This window comes from Echiichthys vipera (genome assembly GCF_963691815.1).
Source record: "Echiichthys vipera genome assembly, chromosome: 11".
Lineage (NCBI taxonomy): Eukaryota > Metazoa > Chordata > Actinopteri > Perciformes > Trachinidae > Echiichthys > Echiichthys vipera.
The window spans coordinates 24555191-24581262 of NC_139836.1; the positions used below are offsets into that span (position 1 = coordinate 24555191).

The following is a 26072-nucleotide window of genomic DNA, read 5'->3' on the forward strand; positions in this document are numbered from 1 at the left end:
TATACCACTACTACCTCTAGCATGTAAGAAACAATAGACTGTTGGGCAATACAGCAGCAATTTCAACCCTCAGAAATCCCAAATGATGCTTTATAAACCAAACCCAACCCAACTGGACATGCAGCAGGTGTGTGCTCTCCATTTAGAGAGTAATGAACATTGCAAACAACACATTTTCTCTGCGGTTAGAATGTAGCCACATGTAGTAGACAGCAGCACATTCCTTTTGGTGCTGTGCGTAGCTGTACTTGGTGAGCATGTCCAGCATGCTTTTCCTGGAGCGGATGACTTTATTTGAAAATACGAGAAGGCTTGATGTCACCTCATTATTTGAGACTTTAGTCCTGTCTAGCTTGAGCAAGCGACATTACAGCAAGATATATATGACAGAAACTAAGGAAACGCACGATAGGGCCCCTTTAAAACGACATCATGTTGCAGTAGCTAGCTAAATGGCTCAAGAACTTTTGCCCACAAGCTTATGCTAATACGTGAACGTTAGTTAGCAGATGAAAATTAGCTTTAGCTAGCAGGTATCTAGCAAAAGTGGCTGGTAGCTTTGTGTAAACAATGTATTCAGTTATTTTGTTAACCTTGTTCTGCCTTTTGTGTCTTCATATCATACTTTAAATCCAGTATTGTGCTTTAGTACTTGTACTTTGAGTGTTTAGGCTTACATTTCCCACCCCCCGACTATGTTTAACAGTTATATTGTACCTTACTCTCCACCACATTTATTTGACAGCTGTAGTTGCAAATGACTGAACAATATCTTTTCTTCATGTCTGTTATGTCTTACGTAACGGTGCAGGGCTTTGATTTGCCTGCCTTGTTGTGAAATAAAATTGTTTTACAAATAAAGATTTTAGGCAGACGTACAAAACATGCCAAACGTGGAAATATGCATTATTATAGGACCCAACAGTGCATGATATAGCCTTAATATTTTTTTCCACCTCAACCAACTACAATCAAATCCTTCAAACATGATTGTATATCATTTATTAGTATAACGGCCATTTTTATGCGTTGAGTAGGCCCCACTTTTACAGTGTTGCATTGCTACACACAGAGGATTTGAATACTCCATCACTGCCTTAAGTTACTTCTGAAAAGTGATATGATGTGGTGTTGGTACTTTTTTGTATATACAGTAGTTATAGAGGCCATGGCTTTCTAGTCTTTCTATATATTCTCTTGAGATCAATGTTTTGCTATATCTAATCTTGTATTGTCATTAGTTGCTGCTTGGGACGAATTTGACCTCATGCCCCAAATTAATTCACCGCTTTAACAAAGATCCACTTTCAACCCCTTGTTAAGTGTAGTGTAAACCAATGTACAACTGTTGAGACAGCAGCTCCTTTAACTTTTAACACCCACAAACTTACAAATGTCACCTAAGTTAGTGACTTTTATCACTTTTGTCATTTGTTTGTTTTCTTTCTTTATCAGTTTTTGTTTCCATTTGTCTTTTCCTTCGTTTATTTCTGTCCAACTGTCTGTTTTCATATGATATAATTCATACACATAGTGAGTCAGTAAACAAACATCCAGAACACGTTTTTCTCATCCAGTTTTAGTTTAATTCCTTTTTAGAAAAAAAAAAGAAATCTCTTCACTTCAGTACATACGCATTGCACAAGGCAGGGAGCTATTCATTTATTTTTTTTGTCTTTTTTCCCCCTTTTTAACCCTTTTTTTTCTCAAACCGGAGTTAAAAGCAGCAGCAGAACTGACGCAAACAACCAGCACCGGACTTCCCAAAACATTCACACACAGATCCAGATCACAGAGGAGCTGATGTGAAACAACCAACACCGACACCCAGCAGACAAAACACAATCACCCAGACTGTGGACACCGAGATCATTGATGCCCGTTAAACATATTTAACACATCGCATGTCCTCTTCAGTTCTCACTCAGAGTAAGTATGACTTATTTAGCATGGTTACTTTTAATCAAAGTCAAGGAAAGAGGGGAAAATATATTAAAGTTACAATAAATCTAAAAAAAAATAAATCCCATTAGTGGTTTTAACATATGTACAAAGAATCCCAAAGATTTTAGACCATCACTAATAAACAGTTAGACGTGTCATTATGAGGACAATCTCATCGATAATATACCATAGCACAAGTAAAAGAGACTCCTAAAAATATTTGCTAAAGTTATACTTCTCACAGCTCTGGGAAAGGTGCAGAGAAAAGTGGTTTGTCTTGGTGAGTCTTTCGTCTGCGCTTGGATCGTAAATGAAGCCATGTTTGGGAAGCCAGGCCCTGAACAGTTGAAACAACTTAATCAACAGACAGATTGCTGGTGTAGAATATATAATAATAATAATAATAATATTATTATTTACAAAATCTCTGTACAATCAAATACACAAGGGTGAAAAGGTCAGTCCCGCCAGTCAAGCACTCCAGAAGACAGTTTCAAAAGGCTGGATGTGTTCACGCAACAGGATGTTTGAGCAGATTAAAAACCTCTGAGGAAATCCTAAAAGAGTTTAGCAGAGTGGGGCGAAAAGACATTACACAGGCTAAAGGTCAGAAGGTCACAAGGACCATTCTGTCACCGTGACTAGTGTGCAACAGGTTAGACAGCAACAAGGTGTTTACAGTTCTATCCTAAACAACAATCGGCAACAAGATGTACAGGTTGGATGAGATTCAAAAGTAGCTGTTGTTATGCTACTAGCTGTACATTGCCACGTTGCACACATGTTTAGCGTGATAAGGTCACACACATCACACTGAAAAAAACATGCTTGGTGCGCTCATTTTGATGTATTAATCAGCTGTGAACGTCCTGTTGCGAGCATCCACCTTAAATAGTGTTAACCGTATCAGCAGGACAGAAACGTCAGGAAGAGAAACTCTCCGTCAAGATTAAAACAGGATTTCTAACAGGGGAAAACTAACAGGGTTGCATATATATATATATATATATATATATATATATATTTAAAAAACATTTACAAACGGGTCAAATCCACTGTGGTAGCTCTAGAGAAGAGGTGAGTTTGTTGGAAGGGACAAACAGATTGATGGATGAGTTACTGCATAGCCTGTTGGTTAGGTTTTCCCGATGAATTACACGAATACATTTGCTGTTCCGCGGACGCTTTAAGCCAAAGCTCCTTACAGTACCGAGAAATAAATACTGATCCGAGTACAGATGGTCCCGTTGGGAAATGAAACCCGAGAAAGAGTGTTGGTGAGGTTCGAAGCCCAAACACTAAAATCACAACTCAGACGACCACACCGTTGACTCGTGAGAACAGACAAATATATGCTTAAAAGTCTGTAAAATGGGTTTAAAATGTGCGAGAAACACTTTTGAAAGGTCAAAACGTCGGCTGTCAACTGCGGTGCAAGATGCCACACTGCTGAATGATGGGTTTTATGACCAATGTTGCTGAAGACATACTGTTATTTGTGTAGTCCAAACACTGAAGCTGCAGCAGTACATTAGTATGATAGTTAGTTACAAATATACTACAAGTATTTGAACTCATGATATTGCCACGACAGACTAACTCTGGCTTGGAACAGTTTTAGAGGAGTATGGACATTTTAACGTACAATTAGAACATCACTGGGAAGAGCATACAGATATACTTTAAAACTAACTACACATGTCTTCTATGCTATGCAGAGACCATGCATCCTCTTAAAACAGACACCAGGACTGGGCCACGTGCTGAACAGCAGATTGTAAAATGTTAAACAACTGCTCCTTCTACTTGGGTGTTCACCTGTTTCGAGATAAAAGGCTCTGCAGTACAGTGATGATGTGTGTTTAAAAAAGGTATTACTCGTAGCCTGATCACTTCTAGAAGTGTCTTCGGCCCGATAGAGCATGGGAGCAGGGATTTACATCTCTGAAAACAATCACACTGGTTCTTTGTGCCAACCAAAAACAATCAAACCATGAAAAGAAATTATGTACAACAGGGTATTCAACTTGCATGGGAAAAACACGTTAACTGACATTGTTACCTACTACTGGCCACCAAACAAGCAGAATAAAAACAGTAATAGGACATACTTTTTGAAAAATGTTCCCAAACCAAACAGTTGCCCAAAATAATAATAATAAAAAAAAGATGGAAAACATCTAAAATTTCCAGTTCTTCTTATTGATGATATGTAATACCTAAAGAATGTTGTGGCTTTGCAGATTTTCTTATCAAAACCATTGCTATGCTAATGGAAGTTAATGTTGCTTTTGTACTAACTTGGGATCAGCAAGTTAGTTGTGAATGCCACACGCTGATATTTAAACTGTAAATGTGTGTTAACTGCAGTGGATCTTCTGCTATAGTACCATGACAAGCAAAAAAACTAAACAGAATAAAAGCACAGAAAGCAAGAGTGAAACCTGAACACGGATGTTCGCACGTTTAACATTACAACAACAATGAGAAGAAGTTCAACAGGTTAAGAAATTGAAATTCAATCGCACAGGAAATTGAAGGGCACAGACACGGTGTAACCAGGCTAACGAACAGTGAAGGCAACCAATTAGGGGTTTTCAGATGAGAGGGAGTGGCACAAGACAACCAACACCAGCCTGATTTTAAAAGCGGAGTGGCACCTGACGGGTCGAGGCCACTATTATCATCCAAACATGGGTTGGAACAAGGCAAAGAAGAAAACAAACAGACCAAAAAGCACCTGAAAAGAACATTTGCAGTGTCATCACAGTAGAGGAAATGGTTGCAAAACTCCCAGATCCCCCCCAACAACAACAACACTACTACTTCAATAGTATTTCACCACAGTTCTTCCTGTAACACTTGCATAAGTGAGGGTATTTGGATTATTGAAGCCAATAGGTGATTGTTAATGTATAGTTTACAAACTTTAAAGTTAGTGTATTGTAAATGTCTGTGAATATAAGCATCAGCTTACAATAACAACTTCCAACAAACTGTGGCCTATAATCAAACTGCCCTTTGTCTTGTTTTTTTTTCTACATTAAAAAAGAAAAAAAGAACTGCATAGCAGCAAACATGTTATTTGTCAGGGTCAAAGTGTAGTCCATGGGTACGTTACACGGTGAAGAGAAGATAACGGCAATCACTCAATTTTGTCAATAAGACGTTCAGTATAATTGCATAACATTCAATTAGCTGATAAGGATTTTACCTTTGTTTCTATTATTGTAGGTGGAATTTAAGAAAGGTCGTGTAAGGAAAATCCTTGCACACTTGTATTTATCAGGCTCAGAAACATAAAAAATGAACTGAGCCTAGAGTGTTGGAAGTGATGATTCGGAAGTATTTCAACAATAAATTAGTGTGGTGAAGAAAAACGAGGTGAAGATGGAGGTGAATTACAAAAGGAGTGATTCCAAAAAGGGAAAGAGCACAGTTTCTCTGCTGGAGAGTAAAGGCATGTAGACAGTGGAAGCTAAACCGCTCAGCTTCAAAGTTTAACAGCTCGGACATTAAACAGAGATGAAAGGCTGTAAAGGTCCAGACCAAGAGACAGGAAACACTACAGGAAACTACACCACGTCTCTTTAAAACAGAATGTCATAATTCTATAATCCATTGACGGTTATAGATGCCGAAAGTCTCTTTACAGTGGTCATTGTCATGCATAATAAACTACAAGCAAACCCTGCCTACAGCATGGTGTGTGCATGACATTTGCAATTCCAGCTTTCCCAAATGATTACAGAGCAGTTAAAAAGTGGCAGAAGGAGATTCTCCACTCAGGACATTATTACAGGCAATTTGGGCAAAGCCAGAGGCCACGGCTTCTTCTACTACTACAACACACCTTTCTGAAAGTGTAGTAACGGCTGTTTCTAACTTCACCTGCCTAGCAGCACTTTCAGAATAAATCATCATTAGTTGTGCACAATATCTTTTGAACACAGTCTAATCTAATGTAGATGAACTGATACTGCAAATGTGCATTACTGCATTTTGATGAAGGGCAACTCTTGGCTAAAAGCATCGTGCTACCCATTGTCTCCCAAAAGGTGACACCATTGTGCTGCATCTGCATCCACAGTACATGGGTGCTGGACCTTTTTTATGCCAGGATTCACTTGGTACAAACTTCAGCCTGAACGCCTCATTAAATCCCACTGCACATCCACGCAAGGCAGCAGGAGGGCAGAGAAGCTAGAGGGTGGGGGGAACAGGAGACTACCCTCCTGAAGTGACTCTGACAGACAGGGAAGGGTAAGAAAAATAAATAAGGTATGATTCCCTACAGGAGGGAAAAAAAACCCATAGTATTTGACAAATAACAAACACAGGTGGCTGAGGCAGGTTCTGAACTGTGGTTAAGGGGATGCTAGTCAGCAGAAATGAACTACACCGACATAGCTCTAGCGCCATCTATTGAAAAACAATGTCTTGGTCCCGTCAGCTTACACTAAACGCCGCAGGTTAGTTACGCATGTGTGGCAATATGGTGTTGTTAATGTTGGTTACATGTAGGCAGACGGAGGACAAACAAACAAACAAAAAGCAAAGGCCATGTGCAGTGGAGCAACAGAAACAAATAAAGTGTGTTTTTCTGCTTCCCATCGTGGCTGAAGGAGGCAGATATCGTACAAATCTCAGCAGGATTTGGCTTCAGTGCACTCCTTAGAAGACCGTAGCATTGTGGGTAACTTTTTGTGCAACAAACAGAAATCTACAAAATGCCTCCCAACCCTTAGCTGCTGTCACGACTGCTGTCCAGCTGCAGTTTGGAGCTGGGTGACCACTCGCTGTGGTCTTGATGGTGTTACAGCATCAGTAACTTCACCAAAAGGTTCATTTACAGCTGAAAGCACTGGTGGTCAAATGATGTTTCTGTAAAGGAGTTTCCTTGAGTCCCTAGTGGTAAAAATGCCTGATTACTCATTCAAGAAGAACTTCATTTCTACGCAGACGGTATTTGTTGACAGAATTGTTGCACAAGTAGTCATCCGTGGAACCACAGCCTTCAGGACATAATGCTACAGTAGCTATTCACACAAATACACAGTGACAAAAAACCCTAAAACACTCGCTGTGCTTCCCGACACAGGGCGGATTACAGGAAACCATAAATTAAAGATTACAATATTACAACCTCTATGATAGGGGGACTCTGTTTGGGAAGGTTAAGGAGATGAATGTTAGAGGTTATCATTATTTACACTAGTTAAATTATTAAAATGGCTTTTCTCAGTTTCTTTGCCTCTCTCTTAGTGTTCCTTTAGCGGCCTCTGTGAAAGGGACCTTTCAGCAGCATGGAAAGTTGATGACTTCACAGCATCGAGAGTTGATGACATCACAGCATTCAGGGGTGGATGGCATCGTCTCGTCGAGGGTTGATGATGTCATGACGTAATTTCCTTCACGGGTCCTCTGTTGTCTTGAGCAGCTCCATCAGCGCACCGACAGCTCCAAAGTAACCCTGGTACACACACACACACACACACACACACACACACACACACACACACACACACACACACACACACACACACACACACACACACACACACACACACACACACACACACACACACACACACACACACACACACACACACACACACACACACACACACACACACACACACACACACACACACACACACACACACACACACACACACACACACACACACACACACACACACACACACACACACACACTCTCTGATGTGAGTTTTACTGAGTCCCTAAAGGTTCCAGGAACCAATTAAGGTCTGACAAGAAATCCACAGCTCAGTTAAATTCATCCTATAGTTCATTAGTCATGTGCTCACCTCGTGTTCCAGGAAGAGGGCTCTTAGTTGTCCTTTAGACCAGAAGTCCATGGCATAGGCTAGCAGCTTTGTGGAAACTGTGTTGATGCGGAGGAAGTTCCCAACAAACACGACACGCTCAATTTTCTGACAGACATGGAAAAAAAGAAAATCAAGTCAATTCCATGGATAAAAGGTCATAAAATAAACAAGAGAACAAAATATGAAACAGATCTGTGGGCAAAATGCAACACCTCTTCTTCACCACATGGTGGTGCTTGAGAGATGGAAAGCTGGTTACTGGTTAATCTCTTGCTCTACTGTGGAAAAGGCTTTATAGTCTTTACTTTTAGTGGTTTAGCCTCAGGAGCACTAACAAATCAGACTGAAAAGCTTTCAAAATCACAATGAAGTCAGAAAAAAACTGCTAAATGCTGCTCAAATGTTTCTTGTGTGTCACAGAAATGTACGTATAATTTGCTTAAATATATTTTAGGAAAATGGCGTGACAGGATGCATTGACACGAGTATGTAAATTAAGCAGATGTGCTAGAAAGGCAAAATAATTATTATCTTTCACATCTAATTTGACTTAAACACCATCATAATATAAGGGTAGACTCTGCATGTTTCATAATGAATTATGTTCATCTAATATCTGGTGTAAAGTCCTGCAAAATAACATGCGGCCACAGTGATTGTTGAATTTTAGGGAACTGCAAAAACAAACCAGTGTGACCAGTATAATCAAGACGATGATCTCCATTTCTTTCCTATGTACTTGTTTGTTTGACAGCTCTTTTGAAAACAAATTAGTTATTTAAAGGCCAAAACTACCTGAGATTCTTTACCAAAGAGCAGGTATTATTGGTCACTTGGTCTTGAAGATTCTCAGAAGAGAATTTCAGTTCCTACATTTTATCCCTAAAACAATTTAAGGCATGGGTGTCAAACTGATCCAGTCAAGGGCCGTGTGGCTGCAGGTTTTCATTCCAACCAAGCAAGAACACACCTGACTTCACTTACTCCATCACCTGAACTGTCTTCACACAGTTGATTTGTCGGACCAGGTGTGTTTTTGATTGGTTGGAATGAAAACCTGCAGCCACACGGCCCTTTACTGGATCAGTTTGACACCTATGATTTAAGGGAAAGACCTAGACTTATTTGTAAATTCCATACAAATATATCAGTATCAACCCTGAACGCTGAGGTTGATGGACCTGTGTGTGTGCGTCCTGCTGCAGCTCTGTGTGCAGTGATAGCCCTGTACAATGCTGCTTGATCCCCATGCCACAAGGCAACACTGTAAAGAAGCTCACAGCACACAGAAAGACTCCATGCTGATCGCTCACTCCAGAAAATAACAAGGTTAAGTTTGGCTGCTGCCACTGAAAACATTTCAATAAAAGTAGCAGCAGTAGAAATAATGCACATACAGGACTTACTTTATGTTTAAAGTCCTGTTTTTACTACTACTGGTAAGAGAAAGTGTAATCACTCCTGTTTGTGTTTGTACCTCGTTGACAGCACACATCCGTGCAATGGATCCTATGTTGTTAGTGATGGTGACCAGTGTGGCTCTGGCTAGGTCTTCCTTACTGATGCTGTCTCGCTTCTCTTTGCTCATCATGTGACCAAAACTGTAGAAATAGACCATAAGAATCACAACATGTAAAAACAAAAAAAATCTGTCATGCAACTCATGGGTACTATGGACTATATCATTCAAAAAGGTGTACTTGAAAACTGGATTTTGTATCTGTAGTTTTGTAGACTGAAAAACACATTTTGGAAGTCTATCAATTCAGACAGCTGCCAACCGGTGTTTACAAAATGGGTTTCACAATCTGTGCGAAACACTTATGTGCATGTGCACACACGCACGCTCACAGACTATTAACAGGTTTACAACATGGTGGCTAATCAGTGTCTTTGAAATTGCAAGGAAGAGAAAGACACAAAACAAAATTCACGAGTTTACGAAAGTACAGTTACAGATACAAAACCCGGTTTTTAAGTGCATCTTTTTGAATGATACAATATTCCACACAATTCAACTTTGAGAGAAAAGCAAATAGGCACAGAACATGAGCCTCTGTGAATGTCACAATAACCTTCAGAACAACAGTGTACTATGTCAATGTGTGTGTGTGTGTGTGTGTGTGTGTGTGTGTGTGTGTGTGTGTGTGTGTGTGTGTGTTTTTGCTCAATAAATGACCAGGTGGAACACAATACGAAGAACCAGTGATTATAATCTGATGACTGATAAAATCTTTTTTTTCTCACCTTGCTTTATGGATTAACCTTTGCACACAGAGCTGCTCAGCTGTTATTTCATACACCCTTTGCTGTGTATTCCTGTTATGACTGTGCTCTTTGTGCATCCATACATTCATACAGAGTCTCAAACGACACTGCATCCACACACATTAAATCCTGAATTCATGATGTTACTGTTGATGTGTGTGAGCAATTTCCTAATTAGTGTGAACCAATAAATCAGCACTGTGAGCTGATTCGGTAAAGTCCAAGCTGATTTCATCCACTTCTCATAATTAGTTTAAGAATGTCCATAAAATTACTTAATTAGTCTTATATTTTATAAAGATCAGTGTAAGTTTAATAAACAATTAATCTATTTTAAGATTGACTTAGAGGGTGTACCCAAATCAGAATTTTCAAAGTCACTATGAGTCACTAATTAAGGCAGAATATTAGAATAATATGTCACCCACAATTATGAGAAATACCTTATCCACTGCCAGTGCTTATTTACAGTCAAGTCCAGCGCCTCAGGAGTGCGGCCAAACTCATAACATCTCCTATAACATCTACATTAATTACAAGACTGCCGTTTCAGTTTCTTTGACCAACTTGTTAGGAAGACACAGTGACAAGGACGCTAAATGAAAGTTAATTTCTCATAAAGTGTAAAGTGTCCTGAGATAACTTTTGTTATGATTTGGCACTATAAATAAAATTGAATTGAATTGAATTGAATTGAAATTCATCATCACATACTACAAGCCCAGAAGTAGGGATGGGAACCTTCCAGTTGGGAACCGGTAACAATGTGGAATTGGAATCGCACGCCTCTTGAGCTGATCAGTTCCTTTGCTCAATCCTTGCTATTTTTTCTGATAGTATTAAACTCTTACACTGCTGAAATACTGCAGATTTTTTCTATGAGAAACCTGAAAGCCTAAGTAAGAAAAAGAAAGCTACACACTCATTTCATCTACTGTGTTCAGACCCGGCTAGTAAAACTCTTTCAGATGCTGAAAACCTGTGTAGGCCTAATTAAGCATCAATAAAATCTTATTAATTCCCATCCTAACGCAGGAGTTTCCAGTACAATCACAGCTGTTTTATTATTGGCCCATGATATGGTCAGAGGATTAAGTGTCTTGTTGAAGTGAACTGTGGAAACACTGTGGGCCTTCAGCTGACAAAGCCCTCATCACACTCACCTAGATGCAACAGCGGAGCCCTGCAGCCCGAAGCGCTCGTAGTCTCCTCCGTAGATATCTTTCACCAGTTTGTCCACGTTGGTAGAATCGCCCTTGCTGGCCATTTCCAACGCCTCCTCGAACGTCTCGCAGCCCGTCAGCAGACAACAAAGGCCCAGGAATGTACCACCTCCCAGACTGCGGGGAGGAAGAGAAAATCATCCAGTATTAATATAACACTGGTTTAGCCTGTGCTTTAGATAGATAACTGAACTGAGTATGGCTAGTTGACTAAACTATGACTAGTTTCATGGTTGAACAATGTTGTGACAGAGAGGGCTACAATATAAACGTAACATAATTTCCACATCAACGTGCCTTTTGCCGACTCTTTTCAACAGCATACTATCTAATCACAATCTAATCCTTTCAGCTATTACATAAGTACAAAAGGTACACGAGATTACCCCAGAAAAAGAACAGCTGGAATTCCTACAGGTAGTTCTGGTTTATCTGGTGGATCTACTAAGCCTTTACCTTTTGCACATTCATGCAAAACAACTTCAAGTTCAAAGCTCCAGGTTGATTTTAGTGTAAAAAACAAGTTAGGTCTTCCTATTGTTTCTGTCTGTAATAGTAGGAGAGTAGGTTGCAAGTTTTAGCTGACGGTTGCATTTTCTCCGTGCTAAACCTTCAAGTACCTATGTGTCTATGCTCCTCACCTGGTCCCAGTCACCCGTTTGTAGTTGTTCTCCGAGTACACGGCCAGTATGGAGACTCCGGAGCCGATGTTGACCAGCAGCATGGGGAAAGGGTTGTCCAGGGTGCAGGTCTTCTTTACGCAGCTCTGGGTGTCTGATGGGTTCTGGAAGTAGTAGCCCTCTGGGTGCCCGTTGAAGCTCACTCGGTCCACGAACAGCAGCCCACGGATCAGGCAGTCCAGCTCATCAAGCTTCAGCAGCTCAAGGTCGGCCATCTGCAGCATAAACAAGCAAGGGCACTATTTTAGCTCAACATGATCAAAGGGGTTTTAACCTTTTGAGATGATTTAAAGTTAAATGTTCATTGAAAGCCCTTAGTTGTCAGATTTATAAAGCCAAAATGATGTTTACAGTTTACAGCACTTTAACAATGCGTGCAAAGTTGAGGATCAGCTCAATTAATGCTAGAGTGGGAGTTCATTGATCCCACTGCACCGCGGAAAGGGTCAATGAACTGAGGTAAACAGGCACTGAGACAGACGGATATAAAAAGCACTCACTTCTAAAAATTATGTAAAAAAACAACCCTCAATCAGCTGAGGCAGAGCGAATATCTGCTCAAATCAGATTATAACAGCTAAGAACTTAGATTCTGTATAATGTAAAAACCGCTTGTTGTACTTTTCTAAAGCTAAATGTGATTAAAATGTCTTGTTTTTTTTATTGACATTGAATTTGAAAAATCGAAAGACAGGGAAAAGCAATAAATTCTCCCATTTGAGAAGCTGACTGTCAGATTAATTTGCTGCCGTTTGATTATTAATTGCAGCTTTATCAGTAACCAAATGATCACAGTGAGAAAGATTCTAGTTTGGACCTTTTTCCAGAGTAATCGGACATTTTCTACGGCCTCACCGTTCTGAAGTCGTTCTCGAACTTGTACGCCCCGCCTCCAGTGGCGCAGAGCGTTGTGTGCAGGCTGGAGAAGTTCTTGTCGCGACCCATCTGGATGAAACGGGGCATGGCCTGCGTCGGGAAACGAATGAAGTGCAGGTTCCCCGTCCTGCCACACATGGTCAGGTTCCTCAGCTCCAGGTGGACGTCACGGACGCCTGTTTTACCTGAGTGACGGAGGAATTGTCAAAAAGTTCATCTGAGCACATTCTGTAATTTCTGTATAAACATTTCTATAATGACTTGACCTGTAGTCAAGAAGAAAACACCTTATTAAATTCAATCTTATACAAACACAGCTGTAGCTATATAGTAAAGTATATCCTGCTATCTGCCTGGGAGGTGTCCTTGACCTTACTTAAATACACATGCGATGATGACATGACATGAATGTGGCTGGGACCGCAGGTGTGTTGTTTGGTTAGACATACCATAGGCCACGTTTGAGGTGAGGTAGCGGCGGATGGACTTGAGGTTTTCCACTTCTTCCTGTTCTTCCTCTGCAGTTATATCGACTGGCTCAAAGTACACCAACTTGACCAAGGTGCCACCGATGTCCATACCAAACCAGGGGAATGCTGGTGAGGAGAATGAGAGAATTGTTTAACCTTTTTACTTTCAAAAACCACACATAATACAGATAAAAATGACAATACAATACCCAGGATCATGACCATAACTCAATTAGTCAGCTACAATGTATCTGATTATGTCAATGCACATAGTTCAACCGTCAATGGCAACTCTTTTCCCATCCAGGGTTGAACATGGGTGAGAAAACAAAATGGATTTGATGATGATAGAGAGAAAAATATAGAAAAGGTACCTGTTTTAAATTGTTCAATAGAAGTCAGTGTAATTCTGTAGTTGTATGGTTTAGCAGTGGAGTGTGGAACTACACTGCAGACGGGAGCTGATTGCATGTAGATAGGTCCTGTTTGTGCATGTGTGTATTTCGGGCCTGTGTGTGTGTAACATGAATAATAATAATAACAGAGTGAAAAAATGTATTTTCCTTGCGGGATAAATAAAAGGAATTCTTCTTCTTCTTCTTAAACAATTAGGTGGTTAATCGAACGAGAGAAAACTAACTGCAAATATTTCAATTACTGATTATCGTTTGTCTTTTATCACGCAAAAAAATTGTATAAGCTTCTCAAATGTGATGATTTTCAGCTTTTTGTTGTTACCATATGTGACATTCAACTGAATATCTTTTGACTGGATTTTGACTAATGGTCGGACACGACGAGCTATTTGAATTCATCATCTTAGACTATGAGAAATTACATTTTATTGAAAAAAAAAACAAATAAAAACAACTACTTTAAGGGCGACAGTAGCTCAGTCCATAGGTGACTTGGCTGGAAACCGTAAGGTCGCTGGTTCAAGTCCCTGTGTGGACCATGTATGGAGCGTGGACTGGTGGCTGGAGAGGTGCCAGTTCATCTCCTGGGCACTGCCGAGGTGCTGTTGAGTAAGGCACCGAACCCCCAACTGCTCGGGGCGCCGATCACTGGCAGCCCCCTCGCTCTGACATCTCTCCTTAATTACATGTATACAGGTCCTGTCTGTGCATGTGTGTATTTCGGGCCTGTGTGTGTAACATGATTAATAATAAGAGTGAAAAAATTCAATGTCCCCGTTGCGGGATAAATAAAGTAATTCTTCTTCTTTCTTCTAATCGAGAAAACAATCTGAAGATAGATTAATTATGAAAATCCCAGTTAATTGCAGCCTTAGACTGGAGTCTCTTCTAAGAAAGACAACCAGAGATCAACCTGTGACACCTGTCCGTCCTGCCTCCAACATGTACCTGCTGTATTAAAACACTCCTGCACAGAGAAGGCAGGAGAGGAATGGAGGGAGGAAACGGTCTTGTGTGGCTAGTTAGTCGGTTAGAACATTGAGTTCAGCACACACACAAAAAAAAATCCAGCACAACTGGCAAGAAAAAAGAAGATGCATCACCGCAACTTAACAAGAGCCATGGTCGCCATGGAAACAGTCAAACCCCCTCCTCCAGCATCTCCTCTACTGCCTGTCTCTTCAGCCTCCTATTTTCTCTTTCACTTAGCTCCATCTCTCAGCCTCTATCACGCTCTCATACACACAATATTTCTTTCACCGTCTCTCTCCATTTCTTCCCCTTTCACTACTCATCCTCCCTTCTACCTCCCTCGGTTTTTTATTTACATTTCCCTTTCTCATTCTCCCCCGCTCCTCTTCCCATCTTCCGCCTGCTACTTGTCTCCCGATCTAATTCAATGCAAGGAAGATTTACTGGCAGGGATGGAAGAGAACGGATACTGCAAGATGTTTTTAATGCACCGCTAAGCAACTCCTATATTTAACTTAGAAGTGCATCAGCCTTTCTTATCTCTTCAGTTCAATTCAGTGGGCTTCATTTGTGTGATAATTAGAGCTGAAGTGATTAGTTATTATTAATCGATGGTTTATATCACGAATCTGCAACATTTTTCAAGGAAAACTGTTAAAGATTCCTGCTCTTCTATTGTGATAATTTGCTGCTTTTCTGTTTTACAATCCTTAATTGCAGTTCTTATAATGCAATCACACTAAGTTGATTGGAAATTAACAATTTAAGTAGAACATGAATGTGAGAGAACTACTTTCTCTCATTTTTTAATATCATCATCGTCATTCATCTTCAACCGCTTGAGCCGATCCCAGCTTACTACGGGCGTGAGGCGGGGTACACCCTGGACAGGACGCCAGTCTGACACAGGGCACATACAACCATTAACGCCTACGGGCAATTTAGAGTCATCAATTAACCTCACACGGGCACGTCTTTGGACTTAATTGTAGACTGTCCATGTGATGTGTTCAATGTATTTGTTATTGTGGTAATAACAAATGGGGATGCTTAAAATAAATATGTCATTTTGTTTGCCTTTAAAAATGTGATCATGTACTGCAACAGTGGTGTCATCTTGATTTTTTCAAAATAAAAGACTGGATTCTGGTTTATTTAAAAACACATTGTATCCCATAGATAATAAGTAAATGTTAAAAGATGGACACTAAAAATGTAACTTACATTTAACACATTAAATCACATCGGTACAAACAGTTTCCACATCAAATGCATTTTCTTTTGCCTAAAGGATGTTTTCTATTCTATTTAATCAAATGTTGCTATTTTTAGAAGGTGCCTGCATTGATCCACCTCTCTACATTGGCAGTTTATCAAATGTATTGCTGTTCTGGCTGAGAGGGTGGGGCAAATATTTGAAGACATTGTGCTTTGTACATACAAGAGTCAAGGTCGGTAAGATAATGAGGTTACCGCTGAGCGTTCTTTTAGTCCTTGATACACAAATGTTCTACGTGTTACGTGCACAGTACAGAGATGAGAAAAGAATGACAAGCATCCAATCATTGTCCAATCAGTGTGTCTGTGGCTTGGAACAATAGAAACCCTGTGCAACTGTTCAAGACAACACAAGCACAGTTAGACATACCATAAGTTGTTATGGAAAACAGCAGTGTTCAACAAAAAAAAACTGCTCCTATGGATAATAAATGAATAACAAAAACAGACTCTGTAGCACTTTGAGATTATCGAATGTAAAGTGCAATACAAATGTATTATTATTTATTATTATTATTAACAAAAACACCCCCAAAAATACTGAAAATAACCATCACAGTTTTCTTAAGCCTTAAAATGTCTTTAAATGTCTTGTTTTGACCGATTCACAAAGAAAAACCCATAAATGTTAAGTTTATTGTCACATAAGACAAAGGAAGAAGCTGGAGCTGGCATTTGCTTGAACAATGGAAATACACACTCCTGTCGGCTGACTAATCTATGAATTGTATCTGCTTTAATTAAGTTAGACAGATAAACACCAATCTGAGGTTTTTGAAGATGCATACGTTTGCATGAGTCTTCCTGACAGGTTAAACACGAGTGAGACACTTAACTCTGGGCCCTAAAGGTTTGCATATGACTAGTGACGTAATAACCTCTTAACCTATCCTGGTTCTATGTGTCCTCAGCTTTGTCCTCGCATGACAATCAGGAGATGTGACTATTTCACAACAGGCTGCCGGGGGGAGCTGGGTGATTCTTTCTGGCTTATTGAGCCAAAGTCCACTTTCAGGTTAGAGCCACCAAATTTAAACATGGGATTTCAGGTCAAGTTTTGTTAGCTTCCAATGGTGCAAACAAAATATTACGCATGGTGTCCTCGCTCTCCAAATAGAGTAAGGTAGCATTAGATATCTGGCATTGATAGACAATGATGGCATGTACTGTATGAGCAGTGCTTGAATGAACTGGAACAACTATTAATCTAGTGTTTATTGTAGCACGTGTGATATGATACCGTTCGTAGTGACTAACTCCCAAGCCAAACTGTTCTGAACTGAACCTCGCACGTGTGGTGTCCACACAGACAGAATTTCTGATGCAGGAGATTTCCTTTGGCCATAAATAAGCGTGTTTCATTTAATTTCATTAAAAATGCAATTTATATTTGTTTTAAGATGGGCATACACTGTAATATTTTGGAAACGCTGTTTGATTCCTAACTCGCACTGTACGGGTATATCGTCTGGGACGTAAAGGGAAACCTCACGATATACATTGTACGGTCTGATCATCAAGCCACAACCTGAGTGCTCACACTTTATGTGTAAAATGGTTCTGTGGACCGTTCTAGCTATTGCAAAATGTCAATAAAGATTTGTTTGAAAGCTCTAAGGCAGGTAGAGGTTTGCTAGTGCAGGGGGCAGAGGTCTGTAACATTACCAGTATTTCACAGTGACCATAACCTCTGACACCACGTACATGATACATTACTGCACCGTAAAGATCTAACAGACAAAACCAGTGTCGGCTTTTAGCAACTTTATTTTAACTTTAACTTCCTGTCCCTCTTGCTGGCATGTTGCCATGGTACTTTCAGACTCTCTGCCTCTTTGCGCAGATGCAGTAAGAAATGAATCTGGAAGTCCGATGGCCGGTTGGGAGCAGACGGTTGGGAGTCAGAAATGGGCTCAAATTGAGTTATATATATAAATATAATGATACTTTCCTGTATGTGACATATTCTTCATACTGTATATAGCAACACCAACATGAGTCTAACTGCTCGGGCTTGGTCATTGAAACCTGTGGTACCTCGGTAACTGAAACCAGCTGCATGACTGCTAGCACCACCACCACCACCACTGCTACTGTTACGCCTAAAACCATAGGTCTAAACCTGTTGCCGCTCCACTACAGGTGTTGGTGTTTGGTTACTTTTTTAGAAGGGGTCACCTATCACCTCCTTTATTCTTTGGCTGACTTTTTGTTATCCTCCCCTCTCACCTACTGACCTGCTGCTGTGATGTCTGTAAACATGAGCTATAGATTTTGCAGTGTCCGCTCTGGGAAATTCATTCGTCTGATTAAAAAAACAAAACAGAGAACAGGCCAAATAAACTGCTCTGAATTATTTGTTTTTTTTGTTCTTAGCTTTGAAAATAGATTTCCTTAGACAACAAATTAACAGACTGATGTTGAACTAAACTACTTTATTATATTTTGCACAACAACTACTGAAAAATTGGGGAGTTTCTTTTTATGTCTTCTTAATATTATATCACGATGCATTTACATGATGGGAAACCTTTTTCGCAATATACATTTATTTTCCAAAACATATTTATTCACTGAGGTCACCTGGTTCGCCCTTGAACCCTAAGAAATGAAGATTTATAACAAGCACCAAAGCAAAGGCCGGGGAGAGAAATATGATCTCGTTCTCTGATATAATATAAAGCAACAGTGACGGAGGCCAGCCAAGGTATGACGGTGTCTACCTCAAGTGACACTCACATTTTCCTCCACAGCCTGAGCCAAAAACACACTCACACCCAGCACATATAATCATTTAAATAAAAAAACAACATAGAAATGTCTCTGTGTTGGCACCACAGACAGACACATATCATACTGATGTTTTGGGTTGCTAGGAGACAGTATTTTGTACTAATGCTGTGTCCTCAAATTGAACTTTTCGTGCAAGTAATTCCCGGGAAACTTTCGGTTTCCCTTCTTAAGATGAAATACTGTCATGAGATTACTCAAATTATATTTAGGCCACGTGTCACTAATTTTCAACACTTCGGTGTGGAAAGCGATGAATGAGTGCTTGTGGTTTTAGATGGTAAATGGACTTGTACTTATATAGCGCCTTTCTATTCTTTTGACTACTCAAGGCGCTTTCAGTGTTTGTCACATTCACCCTTTCACACAGACATTCACACTGATGGAGATCTACATACCATCCAATCTTATCTAACCATTCACACCACATTTACACACCCATGCGCAGCACGGGGAGCAATTCGGGGTTCAGTGTCTTGCCCAAGGACACTTCGACATGTGGACCGGGGGAGGTGAGGATCGAACCACCAATCTCTCGAATGGAGGACAACCCACTCTTCCTCTGAGCCACAGTCGCCCACAGATAACAAACAAGTGTAAACTCAACTTCATCATTGTAAATATTTATTGGTTCTCAATGTATTTATCTGGTTAAATAAAGATAAAATGAAATAAAAAGGAGGTAGACTGTTGTGTGATTGTTTTTTCTTTATTTGGGTATCTTCTTATTGGCACCTGTCAGTTAAATCACGAGGAACGGGTTTTGTTTGTTTGTTTTTTAAATCAATGTGATAATTTATTGTCTTTTAATTGGAATAGCTACTATATTGCAATATTATGATACACAATTAAGGCGTCTTAAATGATAACAAAAAGCTCATTCAAATTTTGATTTCTCAGAAAATCTGATGTGAAATATCTTAAGGGAATATCCATTTGAAGATTGCAGTTTTGTTTTGACAGCATCATTATTGTGCAACCTGCCAACCTTTGACAATCCCTCAAATGTCTGTCTCTACCTTGTCACTGGTCTACTTGACATGTATTGACTGTACGACTCCCATGATCATTCCCCGGCTTGTGCATTGGGGAAAAAAACAAAGAAATAATCGAAAATAATCAAAATGGATGCCAGGGGAAACATTACACCACTGTCACCTGGCTGTCAGTGAAACAAGAAGAAAGAAACATTGCACACACTGACTGGAATACAATGTTCTGGCCTACATCCTTGCTTTCTGTCATTCACCGATGCCCTGGGGCTAAATTTGCATATACATCTTCCACAAAAACCCATGAACTATAACTGAGTCGTCCCTCCGCATTCTGCAGCTCAACCCTCAAACATCTCACTAAAAACGAAGTGAAAATAAATATCCTACGGTTTCCAGGGTTTCTATTTAAAAAGCACACATATCATGCACGTGCACTGTGTATAGCCAAAGGTCAGTTTGGCAAGGACCAAGGTATGGGCAGTGTGAGGAGTGATTTGAGTCTATGTAGGTGAAAGGTCTATGACCTAACAACAACCTTATATTGTCTTGCACTATGGTTGGTACAGTCAGAGTTTCTCCAGGTTTTTCTTTGTCTTACGTCAGAATTCACAATTCATCCATTAATTGTAAGAAATTGTCAGAAAATAGTAAAAATGCATCAAATAATTGTTATATTTAAAATACATATTATTTTGTTTGGTATTTTCAGTGTTTTTCTGAATGAATCTCCACACAGGCAGGTTAACATGCAGATCAAGGAGCTTTAGAGAATGAGATTACTAAAGCAAACAGACAACTTGGCTGCTATCTTTCCCACTGTGTTCAGTAACATATAAGAAGAAAGAGAAAGACAGAACATGAAGTCCTTCTTGTTTTTTGGAAACACTAGACAGTTGTGCACAGTTTCCGACAAAAGGAGTTTCGCCCTCCCCTACATATCACCTACACTGAAACTTGCACACCCTTTTTCGGAAATTCTGTTCCACCTGCAATAGGAAGTGTTGAACATTGACTCAACCTGCGGCAGACCTTTTTGACAAACCAATATATTTTAATGGGAGTTATTCTGTTACTAAATTAACTTACACTCAGGCTGTAACCAGTAAGTAACTGTGTGAACATTGCCCTGAACTAAAGGTTCTTCTCTTTAAAATTGACACGCCACCATCTGATTTAACAAAGAAACGTACAGTATTTCCTCCCGATAGTGAATCCAAGTAAAGTATGTTTTAACCAGTCTTCCTACAACACAAGACCCCGGTATCTGAAACTCAGTGTGAGTTAAAGTCAAAACACTTTTGTTCAAGTCAAAATCAAAAACTAAGACCAAACATTGCATAAATCTGACTATTCAAACTTCTTGGAAAAGTTGGGCAAAAACATCTGTTGGCCTTGCAAATAAAAACATTTGAGTGTTGTACTGAGTATACTGTATTCAACATATCTGTACAAATCAAAATGACACATAACAGTACAGTAGCAGTGTAACAATAATAACATGGCATACTCCTTCTTTGCAATTGTGTTTCTGTGTCTTTATCAAATAAGTGCAGCTCTGTTACTACAACCTCATTAAATCCTAATGATCATAATATAGCATACACATACTGCTGAGGTTGCTGTTTTTATTTTAAGGTGACCCCCACACAACAGATGTGATGGTGCAACACACCTCCTTCAAAGCCATGTGTCTCTCTGACACATGGATGCTCATGCAGGGGTCTATCACCACCACAAAAAACAACAGCTATTCTTTATATGAAGTTGATTGTGTAAAAGAGAAGGTTTCCTCGTTTTCCAGCTTACATTGGGCATGGGGCGGGTACACCCTTAACAGGACGCCAGTCTATCATAGGGCTGACACTTAGATGGACAACCATCAAGCGCTTATTCACACCTACGAGCAATTTAGACTCACCAACACCTGCATGTGTTATTGAGGAAGCCGAAGAACCCGGAGAAAACCCGGAACCTCCTCACTAGCAGGTGACAGTGCTAACAACTAGATCATTGAGCTTCCCTTAGTACACAACCATCACTGTATGTATGTATGTATGTTTGCACATTTGCAGTCTTCGTTCTTCCCATTTTCAACTTTGCGTTGGACTGAAATACTGCATATTCACCCAAAAGACCTAATTCACAGACTACTGGAGGCATATTGGTATGAAAGCAGGTGGCACAAGCTCACCAGGGAGTTTAAATTAGAAGATATGAAGTATAAAAAGAAACCTGAGAAAAAAGCCTGTTGGTTAAATAAAGTTTATTTTCCAGGAGTCATTGAAAATTGCTGCCAAGAATCCGGGTGTAAACAACGGACACTGCAGGTAGTGTTACCCAAATGTGACCCAGTCCTACACCACCTCAAACCCTGATTAGAAAAAAATCTGAGGACAAAAGTAAAAAATCACATCCCCGAGGGGGAATACATTCCAGATTTGGCAGCAGTGGGGAAAAGCTTAGAGGGTTATCAGGGTTTATCAGGACGGCTGGCCTTCATCCAAGGAGAACCATAAAGCATAAAGCCATAAAGCAGAGGAGCTCTGACTGGACATATCAAAGTTTACTGTTGAGATGTCCCTCTTAATTATGTAATCTGTGAGGCCTTTCTTTATCAGGCATCACAGCAAACTACAGCAAAGAACCAAGGCATTATCAGCTGCGTGTTCATTGCAACATCACACTTCTCCAGTTACTTGCCCATCTACATTGACAACAGTACAGAACATATTATGCTAGAGGAAAAGAATATAGATGGGTGGAGCCTCTCATGATGATTTTCCTGTTTCCTATCAGACTGGTTTTCTTACATTTTAATCAGTTCAGTGCCATTTACACATGAAGTATCACACCTTACTCACGCATACAGACGTCGAGGAACATACTGTATATCTACAGCAGTGTGTTTAATAAACTATCAACGTGTCTTTAGCACCAAAAGAAGTTCTTGTACATTTTTGCATGCAGTGATTCTCTTTTATATTGTTGTGTTTGAGATCTTTTTTCCAAGAATAAATCACTGATAGCAAAACTACTCATCTGTATCTTTCATATTTAAGGAGTGATAGCCTGTGCTTAATTACCAGCAGCAACAGCATTGCTGGAGTTTTCACCTTGTGCGTCTATAGCCCCATTTAACAACATGTTTGTTGCAGGGTTGTTGGGCTTTTCACAGATGTCGGGGCGTCTGTGTTAGAGGCACAGAGATGGAATAAGGCGGCAACGGAGGTGGTCACAACAGCCACAACAGCACGGAGCTGACATCTGTGTGAATGGGAAAACCGGCAGGGCACATAGTAGTGATGTGCGAGTTGACCCACAGGAGCGTCAGAAAGTGACAAAGCAGTGTTTAGACTGCCCTAAGTTATTAATCATTTACAGAAACATCGTGTGCAATAGTCCACTGTCTCTTCCCACCTTTCTTTAAAGACATGCACATTCCAAAATGGGTGTGATCTGAGCCAGGGGTCTGGGCCCCCTCATTTTATGCCCCTGGCCTGTTAATTTTGCATGATACAGTCACAATACAATACAGGTGTATTAGCTGATATCACAATAACGGTTGAGGTCTGAAATTGGTGTGCTCCAAGCAAGGGAGCTGGAGGTAGTGGGGTAGAAAGTAGGAAAAAGGGATATTGTCCACTCCCCTAACAAGAACAAATTGGGTACTGAATGGCGCTTAAACAAGAGCATCTGTAAAATTATATTTAGCAATACATTATCGGAAAAGGGAACTTGTTTGCTAGTGAGCTTCTTTTCACTCGCTGTTATAGCTGAAAAACAAGCAAAGGCTGTGGTCAAATAGTCTTATAAAAGGTATAACCTGTCTTGCTCAAGGATGTGCTTTTGGTAAACATCCTTAAATAAGAAAAATGTGCATCCTGAAGAGGAGAAACACAAGACATTAGAGGTGTGACGAGATCTTTTCCCACAATATTAAAACTTTGAGACATTTCTTCTCAAGGTGAAAAGTTGTCTTGCAATATTAGTAGTGCAAGTGCAATGCAATCATTTGTGTGGCAGCATTTAAAATAAACCACACCTGTAAAAAAATATATATATACACACATATATATATATATATATATATATATACAAATACGGAAATTGAAAATTTAATTGATGTTTGGTCAAATGATTTCTCATTTGACCAAACACATCTACTCTCATTTGTCTAGGGTCCCATTATGTGACAGATTTAGGAAGAAACTTAATTTGTTATTCTAGAAACTAAAAAGCATGTCTTGGTTATCTCTCTCTCTCCCGAACACAATTACAGATAGATGTAATGAATGCTGATGAGATAGCAACATGGCCTCTAAACTTGCAGCTGGTCTCGCTGCAAACAATTCAACAATTGAACAAGTTCTCCCATGACAGCCACACTCAGCGACAACAAATGAGCTGCGAGAAGCCTGCAAAAGCCTAACTTTAAACAGCACGCATTCTTATGTATTAAAGAGTATAATCTCTGGCTATTAATAATGGTTTAGATGTGATACATTCTCGTTAAGCAATCTGACTGAAAAAATCACATATATATAACTTAAATGAGACTTGAATGATTTGTTTTGATAGTCTAACACCAAGTTTTAGATTATTCTCACTTGTTTGAATAGATATGCTTCCTCAATACAATGAAACACAAACCAACTCACACTTACCAGGTTTCTTTTCACTTATAAGCTTCATAGTGAGGCAAATATCAGCTGACAAGTGTATGAAAAAAGTTAAAAATAAAAGATATTAGAAGCTTGTTGGAGAAAACTCATAAGGCGTCAGTCTTGGGTTTTTAAAGAGACTTCACACACACTGAAGGAAACGACACTTTTCTACATTCTGCGCCCAAAAACTGCAAAGTTGTCCTGATGTGATCTTCGCTGCCAACATCAGAGACGCTGGATAAATAAAGGGGGCGGGTCCCTGAGCCTCCTGAAGACAAGAGTCGGGTGCTGATTGGCTGAGACAAGCCAGGCCCACTTATCAGGAGCTTTTTCACCACCGAGGAACTGACCAATCACAGCGCACTAAATGCAACCCGAGGGTCCATAATAACAAAAGGGGGTCTCCCTGACGACAGCCGGAGACTCTCACCACCTAACGCTATAATCTGGTGAAAAAGAGGACGCTTGAAGGGACAATATTGTTGTTGTTTACACAAACCATAAAATTATATAAAAGCAGTTATTAAAAAGGCAGTGGAGGGGAGAATACACGCTGGGTGCTTGAGGTTGTTGCATCGATATTACCCAGGCTGTTTGTATCACTTCTAGTGTTTTACTGTCAAGACCTTTTTACGATTTTTAAAGCTATTTTTTGTTACTTTTAATTGTTTTTTTATAGGCTATTACATAATTAGTATTTTGCATCTATTATTGATGCTTATGTCATTTGCACTATCCTCCTTTGCTGCTGTAACACCGAAAATGTCCCCTCTGTGGGACTCATAAAAGATTATCTTATCTCTTATCTTATCATAAAAACACACCACCACCAGCACCACCAGCAGAAAACAAAGTCCCAAACGCCATTGCGCATTTTAACGACATCAAAATGTGTTTTTCCTCCCCCAAGCTGATTGACACTTACGGGGTCTGTTCCGTCTCACCGACTCCGTCCTCCTCCGCAGCCTGCACCTCTTGGCCGGGGAGCCGTTGCACTCCGCCTCGTCCCCGCGGTGGTGCAGATGATGATGGTGCATGTTCTCTAACGTGCCGCTGCCGCCGCCGCCGCTGCCGTTGGGTCCGCCGGTGCTCGAGCCGAACGCGGTGCTACTGCAGCAACCGCCGTTAGCGTGAAACCCCCGTTGACTCTGCCCGTTGTTGACGTGAAAGGGTCCCGACGCTCCTTTCTTGTCCATCATTGACTTGGCTTTATCCATGACAGCAGCTAGCCTAGCCTTAGCTTCTGTTAGCCCCCGCTGCTTTGCAAAGCTAGTGTAGACAGTCGCGCGAGCAGCTAACGTTAACCGTGTCCGTTTCCGTAACGTGTCCTTAAATATCACGCTAAAATTTGACGTACATTGCTGCTCTAGTGAAGCACAAAGTGTAAAATGCGAGCAGTCGCTAAAATACAGTGTTTCCTTTGAGGTCACTCGCGGTCATTTCCCCCACATTGAGATTCTGGCTCGCGCAGCAGCAGCCGGTTTGTGTGTATGTGTATGTGTGTGTGTGTGTGTGTGTTTTGGTGGAGTGCTACGTCACACCTCCAGCCGAGGCCCGAACCCGTTTACCTTCTCCGACCGGTTTTCTGTCCTCCTCCCAGCGACATGATTACACTTCAGCCGTGTTAACATCTAAGCAAAGCAA

General features: G+C 40.3%; 1 protein-coding gene across 2 annotated transcripts; it reads right to left on the minus strand.

The window, feature by feature from the left end:
- Positions 1–1599: 1599 nt before the first annotated feature.
- pank1a (pantothenate kinase 1a) lies at positions 1600–25859 on the minus strand. 2 transcript variants are annotated; one of them, XM_083922714.1, is made up of 8 exons: positions 25354–25859; positions 13293–13439; positions 12823–13028; positions 11929–12182; positions 11228–11404; positions 9274–9397; positions 7776–7901; positions 1600–7417 (listed from the first exon to the last, which is right to left on the minus strand). In XM_083922714.1, the coding sequence occupies exons 1-8, from the start codon at positions 25643–25645 to the stop codon at positions 7358–7360; spliced, it is 1386 nt and encodes a 461-aa protein (XP_083778840.1). In that variant the 5' UTR covers positions 25646–25859; the 3' UTR covers positions 1600–7357. The 2 variants fall into 2 exon arrangements, with proteins under 2 accessions (XP_083778840.1, XP_083778841.1); XM_083922715.1 differs by lacking the exon at positions 25354–25859 and adding an exon at positions 24429–24603.
- Between the last annotated feature and the right edge of the window lie 213 nt (positions 25860–26072).